This window comes from Anomaloglossus baeobatrachus, chromosome 5 (genome assembly GCF_048569485.1).
Source record: "Anomaloglossus baeobatrachus isolate aAnoBae1 chromosome 5, aAnoBae1.hap1, whole genome shotgun sequence".
Lineage (NCBI taxonomy): Eukaryota > Metazoa > Chordata > Amphibia > Anura > Aromobatidae > Anomaloglossus > Anomaloglossus baeobatrachus.
Window position 1 is genome coordinate 502,126,406 of NC_134357.1, and position 25,084 is coordinate 502,151,489.

Genomic DNA, 25,084 nt, shown 5'->3' on the forward strand with positions numbered 1-25,084 from the left:
CTACTTTAATTTTTTGTCACAAAAATAAACTCTTGTCTGCATTCCGTACATGCGAGAGTGCCGTGAATTATTTTTGAGACTGTGATTCTGGGACATACCCATTTCACGTGCACTTCGTCTATCACAGAGTGCAAAACCAAATATTTCTATGCTGGTTATGACTCACAGCCAGACTCAATCAAAACCCAAGATAGCCCTCACAGACAGGTTTTCTGGGGAGAGGAATACATTTATGATTTTCAGAAAATGTTGTAGAGTATATTTCAAGCTTCGCCTTCGCTCCTCAGGGAGTGAGGAATAGCGGGTTTGGATTGTTGTCTCATTCCTGCAAGGGCCAGGGCCTTCTACCTTTTGACCAATTCTCAGTACTTTCAGTTGGTGGATGAGTTTTTTGTGACCCTGCACCTCATTTATGATGACTGGGACTGAGTATCCTTTGCTAAGTCTAAGTTACATAGGCTTCGGCAGTTAGGCGGTCAGCAGAGAAATTTTGTTCAGAATTCTGCAGAAGGAATGACCCTGCCCTTAGAAGCCATTTTTGTCAGGGTCTGTCGGAAAGGCTAATTTAGCTATTTGCGAAGTGCCTGAGTCTTTAGAGACCGCTATGGCCTTCCGGATTGATAGCTGCCCAAAGGATACACTTGTGTTGACCCCTTTGTTTATAGATTTTCCTTGGGGTGAAAGCTCTCCCATGATTCCGGATGAACCCAAGCAGTTAGGGGGGCCTCTCTTAGGTCTGCGCCTCATGCAGTACACCGCAAGTTGGGGATTTGTTTCTTTTGTGGTCAGTAGGGTTATTTTGTTGGTGCCTGTCCTTCGGTACTTAAACTAGAGAAAATTCATCTGTACAACTTCCAACCCCAAGCTGTGTTGAGAATTACAGCATGGGAGTATATTTCCTCCACATGTGCATCTCAGTTTGTTCTACCTGCAAGGTTGTTATTGGTAGGAAAACTGAAAATATTTCTGTTCTTTTGGATAATGAGGTGGGCTCTAAGATGATGGCTGTTTGGTTTGCCCACACACGTGGTCTCTCTTGTATTATTATGGCGAAACCTATCCCCATATTTGCTATCAACTCTGTGTCTCTAGGACAAGGGAGTTTGACACAAGTTGTGCATAATGTGAACCTTCACATAGGGGTCCTATACAAAACTTATTTTGTGTCCTGTTCTTGAAGGCCACCCTGTCCCTATAGTACTGTGCTCCACTGGCTGGTTAGGCACAATACGCTGTTTGATTGGCAGTCGAGTGAGATTATTAGGTGGAGTGATTTCAGTAAGAATAACTGTATGAACACTCTTCTATCTGCCGTCTCCACAATGTGCTCTGATCTTGACGGTGATGTGTTGAAGGCTCAGGGGATACCCCTGCTGCTTCTCCTTCACGGAAACTATTTGCACCTTTACATTTACCCTTCAATATTTTAGGGGAGCATCATAACTCAGTTTTTGCGGGTCATTCAGGTAGTAAAGCAACCTTAGACCTTCTTTCTTGTCAAATTTTGATAGCCAAGGTTGCATCAAGATGTGGTTGATTTTGTGTCCCCATCCTTGTCCATTTGAGTCTCTCCTACCATTGGCTATACTCAGACTAGCAGAAAACAAGGCATTTAGAATATAAAACATAACTTTTAATATTCAAACTTTAAAAAAATTCCTACACAATAGTGTCTTAGTTAACATAGGTGCTCATCATTCCGTGCAGAAAACAAAAACGGAATGAGAATTCATATCCTGTTCACCAGGACTTCAGTAGTAAATACACACTAACTAATACACCATCAATGCTCCATAGAATTAACTTAAAGGAGCCACAATCAGTGTCAGTAATACTGACGGTGGAGATGTCTTATGATAAGTCCTCCAATTAAACCACCATTGATCAGACCATCAATAGCAATAGCAAAATTAATGATGTGACCTCCATGAGCTGGAGTATTGTAATCCATGAAGATGAAAGTAGTGAAATTAGGCCTGTGTAGTAGGGGCTTGTCACTGTACCATTCACAAAGTGTAGGGCACTGTACTGACTAAACACACTTGCCCACATTAAAACACCACCACGAAAGGCTATCTGGTGAAACAATGGCAGATGCATAGCTCTCTCCTTGATGTCTTCAACAGCATTGGTTAAACTGGTTAAAGCTAAACAATTTCTGATTAGCGTGAATCGACATTTATCAGTGAACAGCACAAAGGCACACTGGTCAACCGTCCAGCGTAGATGTTCCCTGGCTATGCTAAAGTAAACAGTTTTGAATGGTATGACATGACGCTTTGTGCCTCTTACCTTCCTTAAATGTGTTTGGAGTTGTGTGGCATTTATCATCCGGTTCGAAAGGGCATTATTCACAATGAAGCTGTCATCAGTGTGGGATGTGGCCAGAAGACATCCAATTCTATGCCGTTCTGTGACTTCCAGTCTCTTTCTATTTCTGTTGCAATCATGATGATGACACTCTATGATACTCTAAGTTTAGTGGCCACTTCTGTCTGTGAACATCTTGCTTGAAGCCTCGCAATGGTGAGGTACTGTTGATCAATTGTTAGGTGTCGTCATAGTCTTGTGATGTCAAAATGTGAACAGCGTGATGAAGAGGACTGTTTAATATCAATTCTAACTGAACCCACTTAAATTTATTGGGTGATTCATGGATCAAACACCTGTTGTGAATTTTGCCATTAAGCTCCTTGTTAAAGAACAGAAAAATGACCTGACAACATGATTTCAGTTGTATCAAACTTGTATATATATTTGTTGGGGTTTTTTTTTGTTTTTTTAAGTGGTGAAAATATAAATTGGGCATTTGTTGAAAAAAAATTGGTTTGTGTTACCATTTGCTGAGAACAATAATTTATTGATACTGATTTAAGAGTACATACAATGTTTTCATTCCTTTTAATTGCATTGTTTTACGAAAGTGCAAAAAAAATGCAATTCTAGCATTTGAAACACTTTTTATGGTATTAACTGTATGGGTGATTTAATTCTATATTTTTTCAAAGACATTTATAATGCATTGATATTAACTATGCCTCATTTTTTTATTCTTAAATCAAGAAAAATACAAAAGGAACTTGATTTTGTTTTTTAATCTAATAACTTTTTTTTGTCCTTTTAGGTGACTTGAACCTGTGATCATTTTTTTTCTCTTGTTCTAAAAACTTGCAGTATAATTGATGCTCTACTATGTAGCTCAGCAATAAGCTAGGCTTCATATCAACAACAAGATGGCATTGATGGGGGGCTTCAGCAAGTCCTTGGCTGCCAAGACAACTCACCAGCACCTCGCGATTGAAAAATGCTATTGTTTTTGCTCCCATATTTCTTGAGCTGAACTCAAAAATCTATGATGCTATTCAATCATTCAATCAATTACACTGAACAAAACTAGAAATGCAATACTTTTGTTTTTGCTCCCATTTTTCATGAGCTGAACTCAAAGATCTATGACTTTTTTTATGTACACAGAAAGCCTTTTTCTTTGAAGTGTTGTTCACAAATTTGTCTAAATCTGTATTAGTGAACACTTCTTTGCCGAGATAACCCATCCACCTAGCATATCTGACAGCATGATTAATGCACAGGTGTTCCTTTGACTGGCCACAATGAAAGGTCACTCTAAAATGTGCAGTTTTATCACTCAGCACAATGCCACAGATAAAGTTTTAAAGGAGCGTGCAATTAGCATGCTGACTGCAGGAATGTCCATCAGAGTTGTTGCCCGTGAATTGAATGTTCATTTCTCTACCATAAACCGTCTCCAAAGGCGACTCAGAGAATTTGGCAGTACATTCAACCGGCCTCACAGCTGCAGAGCATGTGTAACCACAACAGCCCGGTACCTCAACATCCAGCATCTTCACCTGCAAGATTATCTGAGACTGGCCACCCGGACAGCTGCTGCAACAATCTGTGCATAACCAAAGAATTTCTGAACAAACTGTCAAATTGTCTCAGGGAAGGTCATCTGTTGCTCGTTGATCTCATCAGGGTCTCCACCTGACTACAGATTGTTATCGTAACCAATTAATACCAGTTTTCCCTGTATAAGGCTGGTTTCAGACGTCCGTGTTTTAGGTATGTGTTACATCTGTTTTTAACACGGATGTCACATGTACCCGTTATTCTATGATGTGCCTCACACGTCTGTGTTTGCACACGGACCGTGTGACCTTTCATGATCCCGCACGCACACACGCAGGCATCTCCGGCAGCACGGATGTCAAACGGATCGCACACTGATGTGATCTGTGTGACATCAGTGGAAAACATACCGGAGAAAATATGGGTCTTTTTTTTTTAAAAAAAAAGATTTTCTATATTTACCTATCGCCAGCGATGCTGTCTCCGGCTCTGCTGCCTCTTGTTCCTTATCGCCGCTCATTATACTCACTGAATATTCAGTGCCCTGTGGAGCTGGAAGCGGGGATAGCGCTGGGGACTTCAGTGCCAGGGGCCGCATCGCTGGGTGAGTGTGTGTGTGTTGAGAACCTGGAAGCCGGAACACTGCGGGGACAGGATCGGGGACTCATCACAGTTGCCAATGAACTCTGATGAACCCGTGAAGCTGTAGCGCGGGTGTCGTGGGGGTCATCAGGATGTCATCACAGTTCATTGGGAACTCCGATGACCTCCTGGATGTCACTGTGCTTTGTGAATACTCACCTGTCCCCGCAGTGCTGTCCCCGCAGTGCTGTCCTCGGTGGTGCTGTACCCGTGATGCTCCGGCTTGCTGAGTGCGGTGAATAATCGATGAATATAATGAGCGGCGGTCATGAGCGGGAGGCAGCAGAGTCGGAGACAGCAGGTAAATATGAAAAATCTTTTTATTTCACAGACCCGTGTTTTCTCTGGTACCTGTCACACGCATGCAAACACGGATGTCACACGTGTGCCACACGTCAGACACACGTATGACACACATTTGACACACGTGTGACCATAACCATGCGTGTGACTGGTACCTGATTAAACACGGACGTCTGAAACCGGCCTAAGGCAGATGTTAGACTGCATGTATGGCATTTTGTGAGTGAGTGCTTTACTGATGTCACCATTATGAATTGAGTGGGTCATAGTGGCAGTAGGGTTATTGTATGGGTAGGTATATGTTATGGTTAACGAACACAGGTGCATTTTATTGATGCCATTTTGAATGCACAGATACTGTGACAAGATCCTGAGACCCATTATTCCATTCGTTCATGACCATCACCTCATGTTGCAGCATCATAATGCATGGACCCATGTTGAAAAGATCTGTAAACAATTCCTGAAGGCCGAAAACATCCCAGTTCTTGCATGGCAGCATACTCACTCACAAGATACGTCATCCATTGAGCATGTTTGAGATGCTCTGGATCAGCATATATGATAAATGTTACATTTATAGTTTTGTTCAGTGTAATTGGTTAAATAGCAATCGGACCTAGCTCCGGTCACTGTTTGTAAAGCCAGATGCCAGCTGTTTAACACATAGGTCGTACTATTAAGCCCTACCACACAAAGGATAAAATAAATATATAAGGCTACATCCCTGGGTGATTTCTCTGATGTGCAACAAGGTGTGCTTTCTCTATAAAACATTTCTCACATTCTAAACATGAATATGGCCTCTCCCCTGTGTGACTTCTGTGATGTCTAACAAGATGTGTTTTCTGGTTAAAACATTTCCCACATTCTAAACATGAATATGGTTTTTCCCCTGTGTGAATTCTCTGATGTCTAGCAAGAGATGATTTCTCTTTAAAGCATTTCCAACACTCTGAACACAGAAATGTCTTTTCCCCCGTGTGACTTCTCTGATGTGCAATAAGATTTGATTTCTTATTAAAACATTTCCCACATTCTAAACATGAATATGGCTTCTCCCCTGTGTGAATTTTTTCATGTGTGACAAGATTAGATTTCTTATTAAAAGATTTCCCACATTCCAAACATGAATATGGCTTTTCCTTTGCATAAGTGCTTTGATGTTCAATAAATAGTCTATAATTCATATTTTGCACAGCAATATTTGATGAATCGGAAGATAAAACTTGCTGAAAAGGATTATACAATAGATTTTTACTCTGGAGGGCTGGAACTATATCTGAGATAATGGCATAATCTTCATATGTTTCTGGTGGAATACTATGATCATCTGCTTTATAATCTGGAAATATCAGATGTCCCTCTGAGCTCCTGGTAAAGTCATCTGCCAAGAATAAAAGTGATTTTATTATTTTTTTCCATAACAATGCCTTACAAGCATATTATTAATGATAATATACAACACATATTTTAGAACATTTCTATATAAACATTTATTTACAAACTGTAATAATATTAAATGATCAACTGCTTAACCTCTTCCTGAAGGGTGTTTTTTTTTGGCTTTCAATTCTTCCTCACTTATTTTCAACATCCAGCTAAAGCTTCTCTTCTTCCATAAATATGAAATTTGAAACTTAACAGATTACTGATTCTAGAAGGATCAGAGGTTCCCTACAGAATTTTATTAACTGGAAAGCTTGTGGACCATAGGAAAAAGTAGGATTTTTGTGTACTCACCGTAAAATCTCTTTCTCTGAGTCTTCATTGGGGGACACAGGACCATGGGTTATGCTGCTGTCACTAGGAGGCTGACACTAAGTAAACATAAAAAAGTTAGCTCCTCCCTAGCAGCATACACCCCGAGCCGGAGGCGGGCTCAGATCAGTTGGTGCACAAGCAGTAGGAGGAGTACCAGAATCACCATACATAAACACAAGTTGTAACTAAAACAATGCAGCCGTGCAAACAAGAGGTCTATGAACATAAGACCACTGAAAAAATAGCAGGCAAATGCAATTGAATCAACCAAAAAAAAAACCAAGCAGGGTGGGTGCTGTGTCCCCCAATGAAGACTCAGAGAAAGAGATTTTACGGTGAGTACACAAAAATCCTACTTTCTCTATCGTTTCATTGGGGGACACAGGACCATGGGACGTCCAAAAGCAGTCCCTGGGTGGGAATACCGAAAAACCCGCAGAGGCAGACAACAACAACCTCCCTCGGCGGGCTTGCACTATAATTGAATGCTGCCACCCTATTACAGGTGCGCAACTGCTGCCTGCAAGACCTTTCTCCCAAAAATAGCATCTGCCGATGCTTGGGTGTGAACGTGGTAGAACCTAGTAAAGGTGTGCAGGCTAGACCAGGTGGCGGCCTTGCAGACCTGGTCGGCCGACGCCTGATGCCTAATCGCCCAAGAGGCGCCCACTGCGCGGGTAGAGTGCGCCTTTACCCCCCGCGGCGGAGACTTGTCCCGAATCCGGTAGGCCTCTGATATGGCGGAACGGATCCATCTGGCAATTGTGGCCTTGGATGCCGATTCACCCTTCTTGGGACCAGAAGGGAGAACAAACAGACCATCTGACTTACGGAACGGCGCGGTCCTGGAGACATAAATTCTAAGTGCACGCACTAGGTCCAGGGTGTGCAAGGACCTCTCCAAGCTGTGAGAGGGGCCAGGACAGAAGGATGGAAGGATGATTTCCTCGTTAAGATGGAACGGGGAGACCACCTTTGGGAGAAAAGCGGGATCTGGCCGGAGAACCGCTTTGTCCTGGTGAAAAATCAAAAAGGGGGAACGACAAGAGAGAGCTGCCAGCTCTGACGTCCTGCGAATAGAAGTGATGGCAACAAGAAACACCACCTTCCAAGACAGGTGAGACAGGGAAGATTCTCGCAAGGGCTCGAATGGGGAGCCCTGAAGTGACCCTAGGACTAGATTAAGGTCCCACGGTTCTAGAGGCCGACGGTACGGCGGTGCCAGGTGGGCTACTCCCTGGATGAAGGTCTTAACCTGTGAACGAGCGGCCAGTGGCTTCTGAAACAGGATTGATAACGCCGATATCTGGCCCTTTAGTGTTGCGAGCGAGAGACCCGCATCTAGGCCTGACTGCAAGAATGCCAACAGGGAAGGAAGGGAGAATGCGAGAGGAGAAGAAATATTCTGCTCTTCACACCACCTGAAGAAAACTTTCCACGTGCGGTGGTAAATCTTTGATGAAGATGGCTTCCTGGCCCTAATCATTGTCTGAATCACTCTTGAGGAAAAACCAGCCTTAGCTAGAACCCAGGATTCAATGGCCAGGCCGTCAAATTTAGGACCTGTGAGTTCTGATGGAAGAGAGGCCCCTGCTGCAGGAGATCTGGACGGTCTGGAAGGCGCCACGGAGCGTCTGCGAGGAGCTGAGTTAGTTCCGCGAACCATGCTCGCCTGGGCCAGTCCGGAGCCACTAGGATGACCGGTATCCCTTCCGCCTTGATCTTCTTGAGGACCCTCGGAATTAGAGGGAGCGGAGGGAAGATGTACGGGAGACTGAACTGGCTCCATGACAGGGTGAGGGCGTCGACTCCTAAAGCCAAGCGGTCGCGGCACCGCGCTACAAAGTGCGGAACTTGACGGTTGAACCGGGAGGCCATTAGGTCCACGTCCGGAACTCCCCATCTGTCGCAGATCTGGTTGAAGACTTCCCGGTTGAGGGACCATTCTCCGGAGGCGAGGCCTTCCCTGCTGAGGAAGTCCGCCGCCCAATTGTCCACGCCTGGGATGTGTACCGCTGAGATCAGGGAGTGATGACACTCGGCCCAGTGCAATATCTTCTTGACTTCTCGCATCGCCCCGACACTTCTTGTGCCGCCTTGGTGGTTGATGTACGCCACCGCCGTCGCATTGTCCGACTGGATCCTGACCGGGCAACCCTGTACTAGGTGCCGAAACTGCTGCAAGGCTAGCCGGATGGCTCTTATCTCCAAAATGTTGATCTGGAGACAACTCTCTCTCGGTGACCATCGGCCCTGCGCTGTGTGATGTCGAAACACTGCTCCCCAGCCCTGGAGACTGGCGTCGGTGGTCACTATCTTCCAGTGGAGCGGGAGGAAAGACCTCCCTGATGCGAGGTTGCGCTGATTGAGCCACCAACGGAGGGAGTTGCGGGTCTCCGGCGAAAGATGAAACCTGCGGTCCAGAGAAAAGGGAGATCTGTCCCACTTCTTCAGCAAGGCCAGCTGGAGTGGCCGGAGATGGAACTGTGCAAAGGGTACCGCTTCCATCGCCGCCACCATACGACCGAGGACTCGCATGCCGAACCTGATGGACACTTGGCGCTGACGCCGAAGAGCGCGGAGTCCTCGTTGTAGGGAGGAGATCTTCTCCTGTGTGAGGAAAACTCGCCCTTGGATGGTATCGAATACCATGCCTAAAAAGGTGATCCGACGGGCCGGGATCAGAGAGGACTTCTTCCGATTTATCAGCCACCCTAACCGTGAAAGGGTGTCGATCGTGACCTGAACCCCGAGACGACAGTCCTCGAAAGAAGAGCCCTTTATCAACATATCGTCCAAGTACGGGATGACCATGACACCCCTGGCATGCAGGACGGACATGGCAGCAGCCATGATCTTCGTAAAGACCCTGGGTGCGGATGCGAGGCCGAAGGGAAGAGCTGTGAACTGGAAGTGATCTTCCGCTATCGCAAAACGGAGGAACTGTTGGTGAGAGGTGGCTATCGGGACGCGAAGATAGGCGTCTTGAATATCCAGCGATGCCAGGAATTCGCCTACCTCCATGGACGCGATGACGGACCGGAGTGACTCCATTCGAAACGGCCGAGGTCTCACCGACCTGTTCAGAAGCTTTAGGTCGAGGACGGGACGGACAGAGCCGTCCTTTTTGGGGACCACGAAAAGGTTGGAATAGAACCCCTTGAAACGCTCTGCGGGAGGGACTGGTACCACGACTCCGGTTCGGAGGAGGGAGTCTATGGAGTGAAAGAACGCGCGAGCCCGCGCGGTAGACTCGGGAGGGCGAGATAGGAAAAAACGTCTCGGTGGCTTTGCCTCGAATTCTATTTTGTAGCCTGATGTGATGATCTCTCTGACCCAGGCATCGGCGGTCAGGGGGATCCACACATGCTGAAAACGAGACAGGCGCCCTCCCACAAGTCTGGCGCTGTTGCGCGCCGACCGCGAGTCACTTGGAGGAACGACGGCGGTAACCAGAAGAGGATCTCGTGGACTGGCGGGGGCGTGAACGCCAGGCGGGATTGGTCTTGAATGACGGGGTCTTCCTGTCTCTCGGAGGAGAGCGGCTTTTCCGCGGCTGGGGATTGGAGCTGAAGCTGCGAAAGGACCGGAAACGAGCGGTGGAGCGCCGATTCTGGAAGCGCTTGGGGCGCAATTGGGGGAGAGATGTACTCTTTCCTCCCGTTGCATCGGAGATCAGCTGGTCCAGCCTATCTCCGAAGAGACGCTCCCCTAGGAAGGGCAGGGAAGTTAGTGACTTCTTAGAGGCCGCATCCGCGTTCCAGGAGCGGAGCCAAAGGGCTCGACGGATGGCCACATTGTTGCTGGCGGCCTGGGTCGCGCAACTTGCAGACGCCAGGGCTGCATTGAGCAAGTACTCACCCGCGAGGGAAATCTGCGAGGCGATGGGAACCAGGTCCGGATTGGTAGGAATGGCGCGGAGACCGCCGCGTAGCGTGTCCGCCCAGGACATCAGGGCCTTCGCCACCCAAACCGAGGCGAAGGCCGGAGAGAGGGATGAGCCCGCTGCCTCGAAGGCGGAACGGGCCAACCTGTCAATAGTACGGTCCGTAGGATCTTTGAGAGACGTACCGTTAGTGAGTGGAAGGACTGTGTGAGAAGACAGGCGGGAGACTGGGGGGTCAACCACAGGGGAACCTGCCCAATCCTTTCGAAGACCCTCAGGAAAGGGATAATGCAAATCGATGGACTTACCGCTGGTAAATACCCTGTCCGGCTGTTGCCTGTGGCTGCGCAGTAACTCAGCGAATTCTGGATGTCCGCTGAATGTGTTCTGGGCCCGCTTCACCCGCTTAAAGGACACCTGGGTGCTCTGGGAGGAGACTGGGTCCACCTGTACCTTCAAGGTCTGGTTTACTGCTTCTATCAGGCTATTTACCATGTGCCGAATATCGGCCGCCTGCTCTGAGTCCTGTAGGGGTACCGCATCGGAATCATCCTCGGAGCAGTCAGAAGCCTCCCTGGAGGACTGACGGTCTGGACCTGGGGATGAAGGTGAAACCTGGGAAGAGTCTGAGGACGAGACCCGGCGGGTCCGTTTCTGAGCAGCAGAGGAGGACCCTGCAACGGGGCTCACCTGCTCCGGGGGCAATTGCGCCGGGTCTGCGGGAATCTGGGCGAGCGTCGGCAGCAGGCGTAGAGCTTGCGCGATGGTCCGAGAAGCCTCAGAGAGGGAATCTACGGACTGGGACAGGGACGCTAGCCAGTCGGGGGGGGGCGGGACGCAGGGCCCTGCAGCATATGGCGCTGTGGCGTCTGCGGTATCAGAAGCGTCGGCCGCGGAGTCCTGCGGAGGCTGCGCGTCTGTAGAACAGACGGAGCATAGTGGGGCGTCCTGACCCTGGGAAAATTTGGAGCTGCAGGAGGAGCATGCAAAAAATAGTGCAAAGGGGGCCTGCTTGGATTGGGTGGGCTTAGCCTTAGGCATGGTGCACACAGGTACTCTCCCTGGTGGCTGCTAGGAAGGAGACAGGAGAGGGTTAACTCGTCCCTAAACTCAGAGAATGCTACCTAGTGAGGGCTACTCCTTAGGAGCAGAGCTTACCCAGGTCCTGCGTGCTGCCCACCAGTCCAGAAGTGGAGTCCAGGAATGAGCTGGCCAGAAAACTCAGAACGCCGGCGTGCTGCAGCCTCAGGGGACCAGAGGCAGGCTAAAATGGAGAGGGGACGCTGGAGGAGGCTGGGGGAGGAGCAGGATTCCGGCGCGAAAAGTCTGGAGGATTCACAGCCCCCACCATCTGCCAGGAGGCAGAGCAGTGGGAGGTACAGAGGGAGACGACCGGCGGCCAATAGCGATGCAGCAGGGGCGTGGCTAGGACGCAGGAGCGACTAGGCCGAAGCCGGGGACTAAATTTATGGAGGGGGCCGGGGGAAAGAGCAGGGAAGTCGGATCCTACCTGCAATCGGCGGCGCCGGCTCAGCGATGGATGCGGTGCAGGCAGAGCTCCCTGGCCCTGCCTGTGAACAGCGCTGCTCGTCCAGGAAGGCTCCGGGGGAGAGCGTGCTGAAGGCAGGGTAGTAGGCATCATGATGGGGGTAGACAGCCCCCTATCAGGAGAAGGCAGCGTGACAGGGCCCCATCTATCACAAACGCTGCTGAGGTTCCATCCCTGCTGTATTCCCCTGTACGCCCTTTGGGGTGATACCTCAGGGCGAATCAGGGGTGCCCACAAAACAACCTGCCCACACGCGCACCCCCGGGAGTGGTACCACGGGGACGGGCGGGGGAGAGGGCCCCGAAGTCTCAAGCCCCTGCGACCCTGGGGAGCGGTACCCACGGGGCTGCGGAGAATGAGTGAAGCGAATACCTGCAGAGAAGAAGACGACAGGTATGAGAGCGATGAGCGGCGCCGAAATAAAATAAAAAAGCGCAAAAACATACATGGCTGAGGGGGGCCGAGACGGCCCACATCAGCCTCCTACGACACTAAGCTAAAAACTGATCTGAGCCCGCCTCCGGCTCGGGGTGTATGCTGCTAGGGAGGAGCTAACTTTTTTATGTTTACTTAGTGTCAGCCTCCTAGTGACAGCAGCATAACCCATGGTCCTGTGTCCCCCAATGAAACGATAGAGAAAACCTGAGTTCTTTCAGTGCTGACCATTTAAAAAAAGAGGTTTCATTGTAAATATCTTGCAATATATTGTTTTCAATTTATCTTCAATTTTTTTGTCTCTGTTTGATGACTGTAGAGATGGAGACCACCAAAGTGTCAACTTAAAGAACTTAGACACCTCAGGCTGAAGCAGCCTTTCTAGAGTTACCAAGGGCCTTAATCTCTGCCTTGGTTTTCCATTTGCCTAATCTTTTGATGTTTTTCTACATGGAAGAGAACACTTCTGTTTGTGTGGGCTATTTTGTCTAAATGAAATATAAAGAAAAGTCTGTGGATGCTACTCTATCATCTTTAACTTCACTGAGAAGAATTCCAGCATTGCTAACTGATCTGCTTGGTGTAATACTGGCTTGGGAGAAGCGCAGGGGTCCTGTCATCTGGTGTCTTATCTAGACACATCTACTCAATGCTTGAAAACTTTAACAGGTTTGCTGGTCCTTTATTTATCCTCCTTTCAGTTTTTCCTTGTGAAAGTGGATGACATATTATCTTTTTCTTTCCAGCCTACTGACTACTATTGAGCCTCAATTTACCATCACCTTCAGTCATTCTATCAATGGCTCAAGGCCACATCTGTCATATTCCTCTTGGAAAGATGTCATGTCATGGAACAGAACTGAGGAAAGGGGACATCCAGGGGACCTTTCCTCATGTTGGCTGACATCTGGGTGTGAGTAATATGTTGAATTTTTATATCTTAACATTTTTTGTATCTTGAGAGGCTAGGACCTTTGTGGCGGTATACTCCACTTGTACACAGAACATGAACTCTTATAAAAGCCTTTTCCTGAATCTCAGTGATGTAAAATGAAAAATTATATTGTGGTATTGTGTTAGCTGTAAAATCACTACCAATGACTGACAGGTCTCTCTCTTAACACTCAATCATGCAAGGAGAGACCTGTCACTCAATGGGAAAAAGTGGGGAGAGGGCCCGGCCTTTTCAATTAGTCAGCCATGCAGTTTGGTGTGCACATTTGACTAGTCGGGTTCACTATAAGGCCAGGATATACAGGGCCAGTGTATTGCTGCAATAAAAGAGCTATGTTTTCCTTACATGGTTTTTAAATTGGATTTTTGTTCCAGTAAAATCTTGACAAAAACTGTTACAAACCCCAAAATATACAGCACATAATTATACCAGCCAGTGGCTGAATAGAACCTGTGACTTCTCTGCATTTAGTAGTCACTACTCACCTGTGCAGTTATCTGCAGGAGCCTCCTCTGTACACCACTCATCACCCCTCACATATGTCCCTGTAGCATTAATATGGGTCAGATCTTTGCCCTGAAACATAATGTTGTAATAGTGACAGTTGGAGAAATCATGTAAAATATTTTTAAAGACTAGAAAAAAATAATCAACATGAAGACCAAAAATGACATGACAGACATAGTTATCACATATCTTTCTGCAGGTGTCCTGTATACAGCCAAACTGTCGTCTCCTAAATCTTATCAACAGTCTCCATAACTGGAAAATTGTGGGAAGATCCAAACCACATCTAATGTCTATGATCAGCTTTATCCTGTCATCTCCATGAAGTATAAAACAGACTGAATGGCCACCTTATGAGACACTCATCTAGTAGTGTATTGGATGACCTTTGGCCTTCAAAACTTCAGACAGTAGAGCAGGTTTATTATTTTCACCCGACCTTGGGGTCTAGAGCAGTATAAGTAAAAATAGATTTGCACTGAATGAATAAAGATTTTGCCAGCACCAGAGCAGAGTAAGGCCTCATTCTCACATCAATATTTTTGATCACTATTTCATCAGTATTTGGATGCCAAAACTAAGAGTGTCTCCAAAAGTCAGAACAGGTGTCAATCTTTCAATTATAGTTTTTCTCTGTTAGTTGGACTCCTTGGTTTGGCATACAACACTAATGCATAAATACTGATATGCGAATGAGGGCTAAAGATGGAGAAAGATGACATTGTGTGAAGTGGTCATTTAAAGATGAGTCCAGAGTTAGGTGTGCAGACTACCAGATGAGAGCCAGGGAAGTAAAATAGCAGATCAATAAGATGTCAACAAGACCTGCATAGCCGTCAACACATCATAGTTGAGATTTCATAACATCTCTCCATCTACCTGATCATCCTGAGGAACAATGGGATTTTCTTGTTTACAGTCCTGTGGAAGAAGAGGATGGGGACATCTCTCTGGTGTTGTCCTCTCACTGGATATAACTGGAGGAAATACATACAGCGACTGAATTCATTCTTTACATACAGATAATTATAGGCCATGTGTATTTAGTCCTGTCTATTACCTGGTGATTTGAGGGGTTGGGGAACTTCCATCATGATGTCCTTGTACAGATCTTTGTGTCCTTCTAAATACTCCCACTCCTCCATGGAGAAATAGACGGTGACATCCTGACACCTTATAGGAACCTGACACATACAATGATACCGTCATCCCCCGATCCCTTCATAGCGTTACTGTATAATGTCCCAGCATTCCCAGCAGTGTCACCTCTCCAGTCAGCAGCTTAATCATCTTGTAGGTGAGTTCTAGGATCTTCTGCTCATTGATGTCCTCATGTATCAAGGGGTGAGGTGGAGGCCCCGTGATTGGGCTCAGGGGTCTTCCCCATTCCTCAGATACAGGGTCCTGACAGCGCTCACTAGAGGTCTTCACTACTGTGTAATCCTGGATATGGAGAGACACATTAATAAATTTCACTACAGACATTTCCAGAGTCCTCACCTCTCCAGTTCTGTCCATCTGTTATTCCCATAGATAAGAATGATGTAATGTGACATCATCAGAATCTCTCACCTCTCCAGTAAGCCGAAAGAGGATCTCTAGGGTGAGGTGTATTATCCGCTGCGCCATCTTGTCCCTGTCCCTATCCATCCTTGATGGGTCAATTAGGAAAATTCTCTTATATAGAAGATCTGAGAGGATCTAATATTGTAGGGACCTGAATAGGGAGAAGATGATGATGTAACATCAGAAAGATCCCATGTGAGAAATCTCCGGAGCTGTTACCGGCTTCATATGATCACTACATCCAGTCCTGGCCCCGTCCTGCCCCCGGTATAACACACAATCCAACTATACACTGTGTGCAGAATTCTTAGGCAAATTAGTATTTTGATCACATGATACTTTTTATACATGTTATCCTACTCCAAGCTGTATAGACTTGAGAGCCAACTACCAATTACGTAAAGCAGGTGATGTGCATCTCTGTAATGAAGAGGGATGTGGTGTAATGACATCAACACCCTATATAAGGTGTGCCTAATTATTAGGCAACTTCCTTTCCTTTGGCAAAATGGGTCAGAAGAGAGATTTGACGGGCTCTGAAAAGTCCATAATTGTGAGATGTCTTGCAGAGGGATGCAGCAGTCTTGAAATTGCCAAACTATTGAAACATGATCACCGAACAATCAAGCGTTTCATGGCAAATAGCCAACAGGGTCGCAAGAAGTGTGTTGGGGAAAAAAAGGTGCAAAATAACTGCCGATGAATTGAGGAAAATCAAGCGTGAAGCTGCCAAGATGCCATTTGCCACCAGTTTGGCCATATTTCAGAGCTGCAATGTTACTGGAGTATCAAAAAGCACAAGGTGTGCCATACTCGGGGACATGGCCAAGGTAAGGAAGGATGAAAAACGACCACCTTTGAACAAGAAACATAATATAAAATATCAAGACTGGGCCAAGAAATATCTTGACTGATTTTTAAAAGGTTTTATGGACTGATGAAATGAGACTGACTCTTGATGGGCCAGATGGATGGGCCAGAGGCTGGATCAGTAAAGGGCAGAGAGCTCCACTCTGACTCAGACGCCAGCAAGGTGGAGGTGGGGTACTGGTATGGGCTGGTATCATCAAAGATGAACTTTTTGGGTTGAGGATGGAGTGAAGCTCAACTCCCAGACCTACTGCCAGTTTCTGGAAGACAACTTCTTCAAGCAGTGGTACAGGAAGAAGTCGGTATTGTTCAAGAAAAACATGATTTTCATGCAGGACAATGCTCCATCACATGCATCCAACTACTCCACAGCGTGACTGGCCAGTAAAGGTCTAAAAGATGAAAAAAATAATGACATGGCCCCCTTGTTCACCTGATCTGATCCCCATAGAGAACCTGTAGTCCCTCATAAAACGTGAGATCTACAGGGAGGGAAAACAGTACACCTCTCGGAACAGTGTCTGGGAGGCTGTGGTGGCTGCTGCATGCAATGTTGATTGTAAACAGATCAAGCAACTGACAGAATCTATGGATGGTAGGCTGTTGAGCGTCATCATAAAGAAAGGTGGCTATATTGGTCACTAATTTTTTGGGGTTTTGTTTTTGCATGCCAGAAATGTTTATTTCTAAATTTTGTGCAATTATATTGGTTTACCTTGTGAAAATAAACAAGTGAGATGGGAATATATTTGTTTTTTATTAAGTTTCCTAATAATTCTGCACAGTAATAGTTACCTGCACAAACAGATATCCTCCTAAGATAGCCAAATCTAAAAAAACACTCCAACTTCCACAAATATTAAGCTTTGCTCAGCTGCTGCCTTGTGTAGCTTCAGTCACGTACCTGGCCAGGAGGGTGTCAGACCACTCCCCACTACAGGTCCGTCTAAGGCTTGGGGACCCAGACCGGCTGGCGGGGATACCGTGGCGGCTCAACCTTTTTGGATACAACTGATAGGGGGCACTCTGACTGACACTATACGGGAATATTTTGTGACAAATGACGGTACGGCATCTAAACATATAGTGTGGGACGCAATGAAGGCGTATGTTCGTGGGACATATATTAGTGAAATTTGCACCCGAAAGGCGAAAACAAGGGAGCACACTAAGTATCTGACGGACACTTTAGGTGATACAGAATTACATCTTATATCTAACCCTACAGATGATGCCAAGAGAGACTTAGAGAGGGCACAGAGAGCTCTGAGAGACCATATGACTTTCTTGGCCACTAACAAACGCTTTTTCCTTAAGCAGCGGTACTTTACGGAGGGGGAGAGTGTGGGACATCTCTTGGCTTCAGTTGCTAGGGCACAGTAGGGATTGACCTATATCACCAAATTGAAACTTGACACTGGAGAGGAGGTGAGGGACAGCGGGAGGATTGTGGAGGATCTGTGTCCTAGATGCGGGCAGGAGGGTGCTAATCTGATGCATATGATGTGGTCCAGTGGGAATATTGAAGATTACTGGAGGGCAGTACTAGAATTGGTTAGACAAGTTTTCAATATCCGTCTACAGCCAAGACCTATTATATGTATCCTGGGTCTACTGGAAGGGGGGGTGGATTTGAGTTCGCCGGTAATGGTCGGTCTTACACGTCTCTTGTACCAGGCTAGGAAACTGTTGGCCTACCACTGGTTGGACCCGGCGCCTCTGGTCATCGGGGATCTTAGGGAAAGAGTAAACGCTATACTTCGACTGGAGAGAGGAGTATACCTTAAAAGAAATGCATTGAAGAAGTTCTATAAGATCTGGGGGGCATGGTTGGATACCCCAGGCCTTCCCTCCTCGGCGTTACTGCAGGACAGTGCGGGCGACCAGGTCCTTCTCCTTCTAACTGGTTAACAAATTTACTCAAATAGGGTGATATGCGTACTGCTGGAATATATGTGTATGTATATGTGTGTGCATGTGTGTGTATGTGTATATGTATATGTATGTATATATATGTGTATATATAATGTCATAAAGATGCTGGGTAAGCTATACTATGGAGAATATATTGGGAAATATGCACTTTGTGACCCATATTGAAATGAGACGTGGACTACGGGTGCATTGTTTATTATGTTATTTGTGTGGTTTTTCTTACTGACTAAAGGTTTTTCTCCTTTCTGTGATATATTTTTTTTGGGGGGGGGGAATTTATTTTATGTACTGTATAATTTTGCTGTTAAATAAAAATGAACCTGATTTTAAAAAAAAAATAAAAAATATTAAGCTTTGATATTTATGAGCTTTTGGGTTGATTGAGAACATAGTTGTTGATCAATAATAAAAAAAAAATCCTCTAAAACACAACTTGCCTAATAATTCTGCACACGGTATAGTCACACACAGAGATTTATCACAGAATATCTACAATCCAGCACCAAAATAATTGAAGAAATATAAAAGGAAAGTTTAGATACGTCTCTTGTTATTCTGGTCTAGGGAGAAAGTTTCTCCTTGCGTAGAGTGCCTTATCAGTGTAAGGAGACTTATAGGCCATGCTCCTCTGGGAATTTAAATATAGAAATAGGCTCCTCACAGGGGTAGAGAACTGAAACTCTAGCGCCACCCTTAAAAGTCAATATTGACAGTTTAATAAGCCTTCCCACATGACTAAGTATAAGAAACCAAACCAGAAACTGCACCTTTGAATGCAGCAAAACAAAACTAGTAAATAGACTCAGCACTCAAAGAGTGCTCCTCTGCCCAGTAATGGGGAATCTCCACATACCTCCTCCTGCAGAGCCGCACACTGGATATATGGCTGCTCTGTGCTTACAGGACCTGTGATGATGTCACATGGAGGGGAGGAGTCAGGAGTCACATGATCAGCTCCTCTGTGTATGCAGGACTGGTTTATGTGTGGGGGTCAGGAGGGATTCTGTGTACAGAGTGGAGACAGGTGTGCGATTGCAGCCATACAGTAGGGATAATAAGTATTTGATCCTCTGCCGATTTTACAGGTTTTCCCACCTACAAACAATGGAGAGGTCTGTAATTTTTATCGTCGGTACACTTCAACTGTGACAGATTAAAAAAACAAAAAAAACAACTTATTGTTTGATTTTTAAATTAATTTGCATTTTATTGCACCAAATAAGTATTTTATCAACTTCCAATCGGCAAGAATCCTGGCTCTCACAGACCTGTTATTTTTTCTTGAAAGGGAACCTGTCAGGTCCAATATGCACCCAGAGCCACGTGCAGTTCTAGGTGCATATTGCTATTTCTTGCCTAACCGTCCCTGTATACACTAGCATAGATTAAGAGATCTTTAGATCTCTATATCTTTAGATCGTCTGCCATATGCCCAACAGACACCATTAAAAAACCATGCGGCCTCTCAGACACATGTCAAACACACCAATGGGCGGGGTATGTAGGTGGCCAGACCAAATTAACTATAATACAAACAAGTGGCCCTACAAGTTTCACATCAGACCTTCAGGCTTCCACCACTTCTGTGGCACATACTGGCCATTAGCAATGTAGCCGGTTGCCATCTCACAATATATAGATATAGATATATACACAGTTGTGCTCAAAAGTTTACATACCCCGGCAGATTTTTTGCTTTCTTGGCCTGGTTTCAGAGAATATGAAGGATAACACAAAATCTTTTTTTTCCCACTTATGGTTAATGGTTGGGTGAAGCCATTTATTGTCAAACTACTGTATTTTCTCTTTTTGATTCATAATGAGAACCAAAAACATCCAAATGACCCTGATGAAAAGTTCACATACCCTGGTGATTTTGGCCTGATAACATGCACAGAAGTTGACACAAATGGGTTTGAATGGCTAATAAAATTAACATCCTCACCTGTTATGGTAAGAAGACCGCTGATATTCCCATAAATATCCCATTTGAGGGTAAATGGGTAAACTCCTTCCCTATCCAGGGATAGAGGCAACCCAAGAACTATGAACTACTACCCCAAGAGTCCAGGAGGAAAAAAACAAGTCAACCCCAAAAATAGAGCACAAGAGTGGTTGGAAACTAACTAGCAGCAATTCCCTGACTATATATACACAACTAGAAATAGCGGTGGAGCGTGCCTACTCTACCTAGACTCCTCGTTACCGCCTAAGAAACTAGCTAGCCTCAAAGATGAAGAAAGGAACCCTAACTTGCCTCAGAGCAGCCCCAAAGAGATAGTTAAAGCCCCTAACAAGTATTGATGATGATATAAGAAACAAACAATACGTAGTTGGTTAGGAATAAACCTGAGCAAAGAGAGGCCCTTCTAACTTAGACACAAAAAGATAGGATAAATCACTGGGTGCAGCCAGCAAAAACCCTAATATATGCCAACTCCTGATCATCAAAATTCCCTTAGGACCGCACGATCTTCCACCCACTACATCGGGGAACTCTTGTGCAGGGCACCAGGCAGGATTAGCATCCAAAGAGGTTGTCACTAGAATGGCTTAGTAGCTACTGCCATAGGTAGAAAAATATTCAATATCCAACAAGACTATTAATGAGCAGTACATAGAAGTGGTATATTAAATACAACAAAAAGTAAATATGCAAAAAATGGTGGAAAAAAAGCCTTCACTGGATTCTCAGCAATGTCCTTTTGTTGAAAATCATCAGTGTGAACACAATGGAACTTAAACGCATATTTGAGAGAAACAAAGATGAACAATGTTCAGACAGAGAGAAAAAAACTCCACTATGCATTTTTTCACTGAGAATGAACAGCTTCCACAGCACTTCAAAACGAATTGAAACAGAATAAAATAAACATTGCATTCAAGAGAAAAATGCATGAAAACTATTCAGTCACAGGAAAGAAAACAAAGTACTTATCCCAGGTTCCAAAAAGCGAAATCAAGATGACTAGGAAAAAAAGACTACAATTACATCCAAAAAGCAGACAAACTGCAGCAGACAGCACTGGAGCTCTCCAAGGGAAAAAAAAACCAAGCTGAAGCACACTGGAGAAATGTCCAGCGGGTCAAAGGCACATGGCCGACATGACAGGAGGACCTGGTGTTCAAGACATGTTCACTGGAGCTAGATTGACACAGGAAACAATATCACCAGTGTCAGTTTGAGGCAGAATCCCTTCCTTTAATGATTGGCCCACTGGGAAAAGAGCCAGGCCCTGTCTTAGTCACAAGCAAAGAACCTGACACACTTCAAGCACTGGTTACTAGAGGGAGCCCATAAACATCCTCATGAAGACTCTTAACCTCTTTACAACCGGCAACAGCCAAGCCAATATAAACACCATCCATAACATTACCCTCACTAAGGAGGGGTCACCAAACCCTCACCAGGGACACAAGGCTTCTCAGGATAGGAATATTCTTAGAGGAAAGCCAAACCAAGTCCCCCACTTTAAACCAAGGACCAATAGCCCTTCGATGGTTGGCGAACCTTTGGGTATTCTCCTGGGACAAAAACAATTTGTCCATTACTTGATCCCAGATTTGCTTCAGTCTGTTAACCACCATGTCTACTCCTGGACAGGCCGAAGCCTCAACCTGCCCGGAAGAGAACCTGGGATGAGCCCTACTATTAAGAGCAAATTCTGCCAATGACAAAAAAGAAACCCAGTCATCCTGATCCACAGATAAAAAAAAAAACACCTCAGATAAGTTTCCAACATCTGGATTGTTCTCTCAGTCTGACCATTGGTCTCAGGATGAAAGGTAGAAGAAAAGGACAACTTAATTCCCAATTTAGAGCAAAACGCTCTTCAAAACCTAGACACCAACTGAACCCCTCTATCCGATACAATATTCTCAGGGATCCCGTGAAGACGAACCACATGCTTAAAGAACAAGGGAACAAGATCCAAAGAAGATGACAATTTAAGTAATGGTACCAAATGGACCATCTTAGAGAAGCTATCACAAATAACCTAAATGACCATCATCCTCTGAGAAACCGGGAGATCAGAAATAAAATCCATAGATATATGAGTCCAAGGTCTCTTGGGTACCGGTAATGGTGACAACAACCACTACAGCAGGGACAAAAAGACTTGAACCTTGGGTAAATCTTACAAGACTGCACAAAACCCCTGACATCCTTAGATAAAGAAGGCCACCAAAGAGACCTGCCCACCAAATGTCTGGTACTAAAAATCCCCTGATGACCAGCCAGGACCGAGCAATGAAGCTCAGACATTACTCTACTTCTCCACTGATCAGGGACATACAATTTTCCTACAGGACATCTTTCCAGTTTCTCATTCTGGAACTTTTCAAGTTCTAACTTTAAATCTGGTGATATCGCACCATCATTCAAGATGTCAGATGGTTCACCCGCCTCAGGTGAATCAGCCAACAAGCTTCTTGATAGGGCATCAGCTTTAACATTCTTGGTGTCTGAAAGAAAGGACACCACAAAATTAAAATGAGTAAAAAAATAAAGCCCATCTATCCTGCCTGGGATTCAATCTTTTAGCAGATTCGAGATAGGTCAAATTTGTATGATTGGTTAGTACAGTAATTTGATGTCTAGCCCCCTCCAACCAGTGTCTTCATTCTTCAAAAGCCTACTTCATAGCCAACAATTTCCGATTACCTACATCATAATTTCATTCGGATGGAGAGAATTTCCGAGAAACGAAAGCACAAGGCTTCATTTTAGTAGTTACAGGGACTCTCTGAGACAACACAGCTCCTGCTGAAATCTCTGAGGCATCCACCTCCACCTCCACCTGAAATGGAAGTGAGATATCGGGTTGCCTCAGGACTGGAGCAAAGGTAAACTACTCCTTAAGCTCCTGAAAAGCCTTAATGGCCTCAGGAATCCAATACTCAACATTCACTCCCTTCTTAGTCAAGTCAGTCAGAGGTTTGACAATACTGGAGAAATTCTCTATATATCTTCACTAGAAATTAGAAATGCCCAAAAAATTTTGAAGGGAATTCAGAGATGTGGACTGAACCCAGTCATGGAAAGTCTGAACCTTGACCGGATCTATCCCAATCGAGGATGGTGACGAAATATATCCCAAAAATGAAATGATTTGTATGTCAAAGAGACATTTAGACACCTTAACATACAATGCATTTTCCATGAGTACCTGAAAGACAGTACAAACCTGTCTAACATGAGATACCCAATCATTAGAGATGATCAATATATCATCCAAATATACCACTAGAAATTTACCAATAAACTCTAGCAAGAGATCATTCATGAATGACTGGAAAACGGAGGGGGCATTAGTGGGCCCAAAAGGCATCACTAGGTACTCAAAATGCCCCTTTGGGGCGTTAATAGCTTTCTTCCATTCATCACCTTCCTTAATTCGGGTAAGATTATATGCCCTCCGAAGGTCAAGTTGTGAAGGCCTAGGCTATAAATCGTTTGTCCAGTATAATAATAAGATGATCTGTGTATTGGTTTCCACGTATACCTGACTGAAATGTTGAAAGTATGTATAAGGAAACAAACTATGTTTTAGGGCTAAATAGAACAAATACTTTGAAAACCAGTTAGACTCATGAATAAGTAACATTCTTGAGTAGACTTTTGTCCACGCCCAGACACACCTGAATGACTTACTATGAAATGTTGCTGTACAGGAAAGACTGTCCAAAAAGCTGTATAAAATGTTATCCTTTTGAATACAAGGGTCAGAAGAACACAACTGTGCTTCTCCCAAATAGAAATACATCTCTGTGTGGTCATTTTTCTGATTCATATATGTCGCGGGCGGGGAGGAGGGTGTCAGCACACCGCGCTCACCCCTTCTGCTCGGGTCCGGCAGTTGCTCCTGGTGGCTCGAGCCGTGGGCCGGATCCCAGGGTGTCTCGAGCGACACTCCTCGCCCGTGAGTGAAAAGGGGGGTGTTTGTTGGGGTTATAGTTCGTGACGCCACCCACGGTTGTGGTGATTGCACCACCGCTGCTCAGTGTGGAGGTCCCGGGGTTGGTGATGGGAGCAGCCAGGTGTTGTGTTGCCCCTCCGTGGGTAGGGGTTGGTGATCCCGGGGCCCGGTGATGGGATGTGAAGTGTAGGGCCTGGAGGGCGCAGGGGCGCGGGGGCAGCGCTGTGCCTTGCGGCACTATGGTACTCACTCAGCCTGACACGGACACAGTTTGTACGGTAAACCAACGGCTGGTAGGACGGTCCCACAGACGGCTGCACCTGCACTCCCGGTAGGTGACGGTGACTTCTCTCTTCCTTGCACCTGTGTGATCTGATGGTATCGGTGGATTCCCTCCGGTTACCCGCTCCCCGGCTGCAATCTGGGCCGGAGGAGCTCTACACTTTGCCCGCAGGCGCTGGCCCTGGGGAAACTGGTGCCTTGGCGGTGGCGGTGTCTCCCCGGTAATGGTCGGGCTGTTGCCGTCAATCGGGACTTTGGTTGTTGGGGGATCTGCGTCCCCGTCACTGACGGATTCGGCAAATTGGGCGACTCCTAGCCTTGCCGGGGTCCGAGAGGCCCCTGCCCTGGTGCTGACTGTCCTTCGGAACACTGCTCCAGACCACCGGGCACACAGCCAACGGGGTCTTTCCAGGAACTTCCGAACTGTCCCACTCCGGACAGTCACCGCCGTCGCTGACCTTGCTGTTCTAGCCCTACACAAAGCTGGGCTCTCAGGCTTTGCACACTCTCTGTGCCGTCTCCACTTCTTGCTTTCCTCCTTTACTCCTTTTCTTTCCTTCACTTTCACTTCTTGGTTGTTGACTCTAGCCCCTGCCTGG

At 45.9% G+C, this 25,084-nt stretch overlaps 1 protein-coding gene across 1 annotated transcript in view; it reads right to left on the reverse strand.

The window, feature by feature from the left end:
* LOC142312837 (uncharacterized) overlaps window positions 1-19,373 on the reverse strand; it is a 173,345-nt gene extending 153,972 nt beyond the window's left edge. The window contains exons 1-7 of the mRNA XM_075351821.1: window positions 19,136-19,373; window positions 15,484-15,628; window positions 15,178-15,354; window positions 14,972-15,095; window positions 14,791-14,888; window positions 13,890-13,980; window positions 5,539-6,202 (exon numbers count right to left, since the gene is read on the reverse strand). Coding sequence (XP_075207936.1) covers window positions 5,539-6,202; window positions 13,890-13,980; window positions 14,791-14,888; window positions 14,972-15,095; window positions 15,178-15,354; window positions 15,484-15,561 — 1,232 coding nt within the window. The 5' untranslated portion in view covers window positions 15,562-15,628; window positions 19,136-19,373. The remainder of the gene's footprint in view (window positions 1-5,538; window positions 6,203-13,889; window positions 13,981-14,790; window positions 14,889-14,971; window positions 15,096-15,177; window positions 15,355-15,483; window positions 15,629-19,135) is intronic.
* Window positions 19,374-25,084: the final 5,711 nt, after the last annotated feature.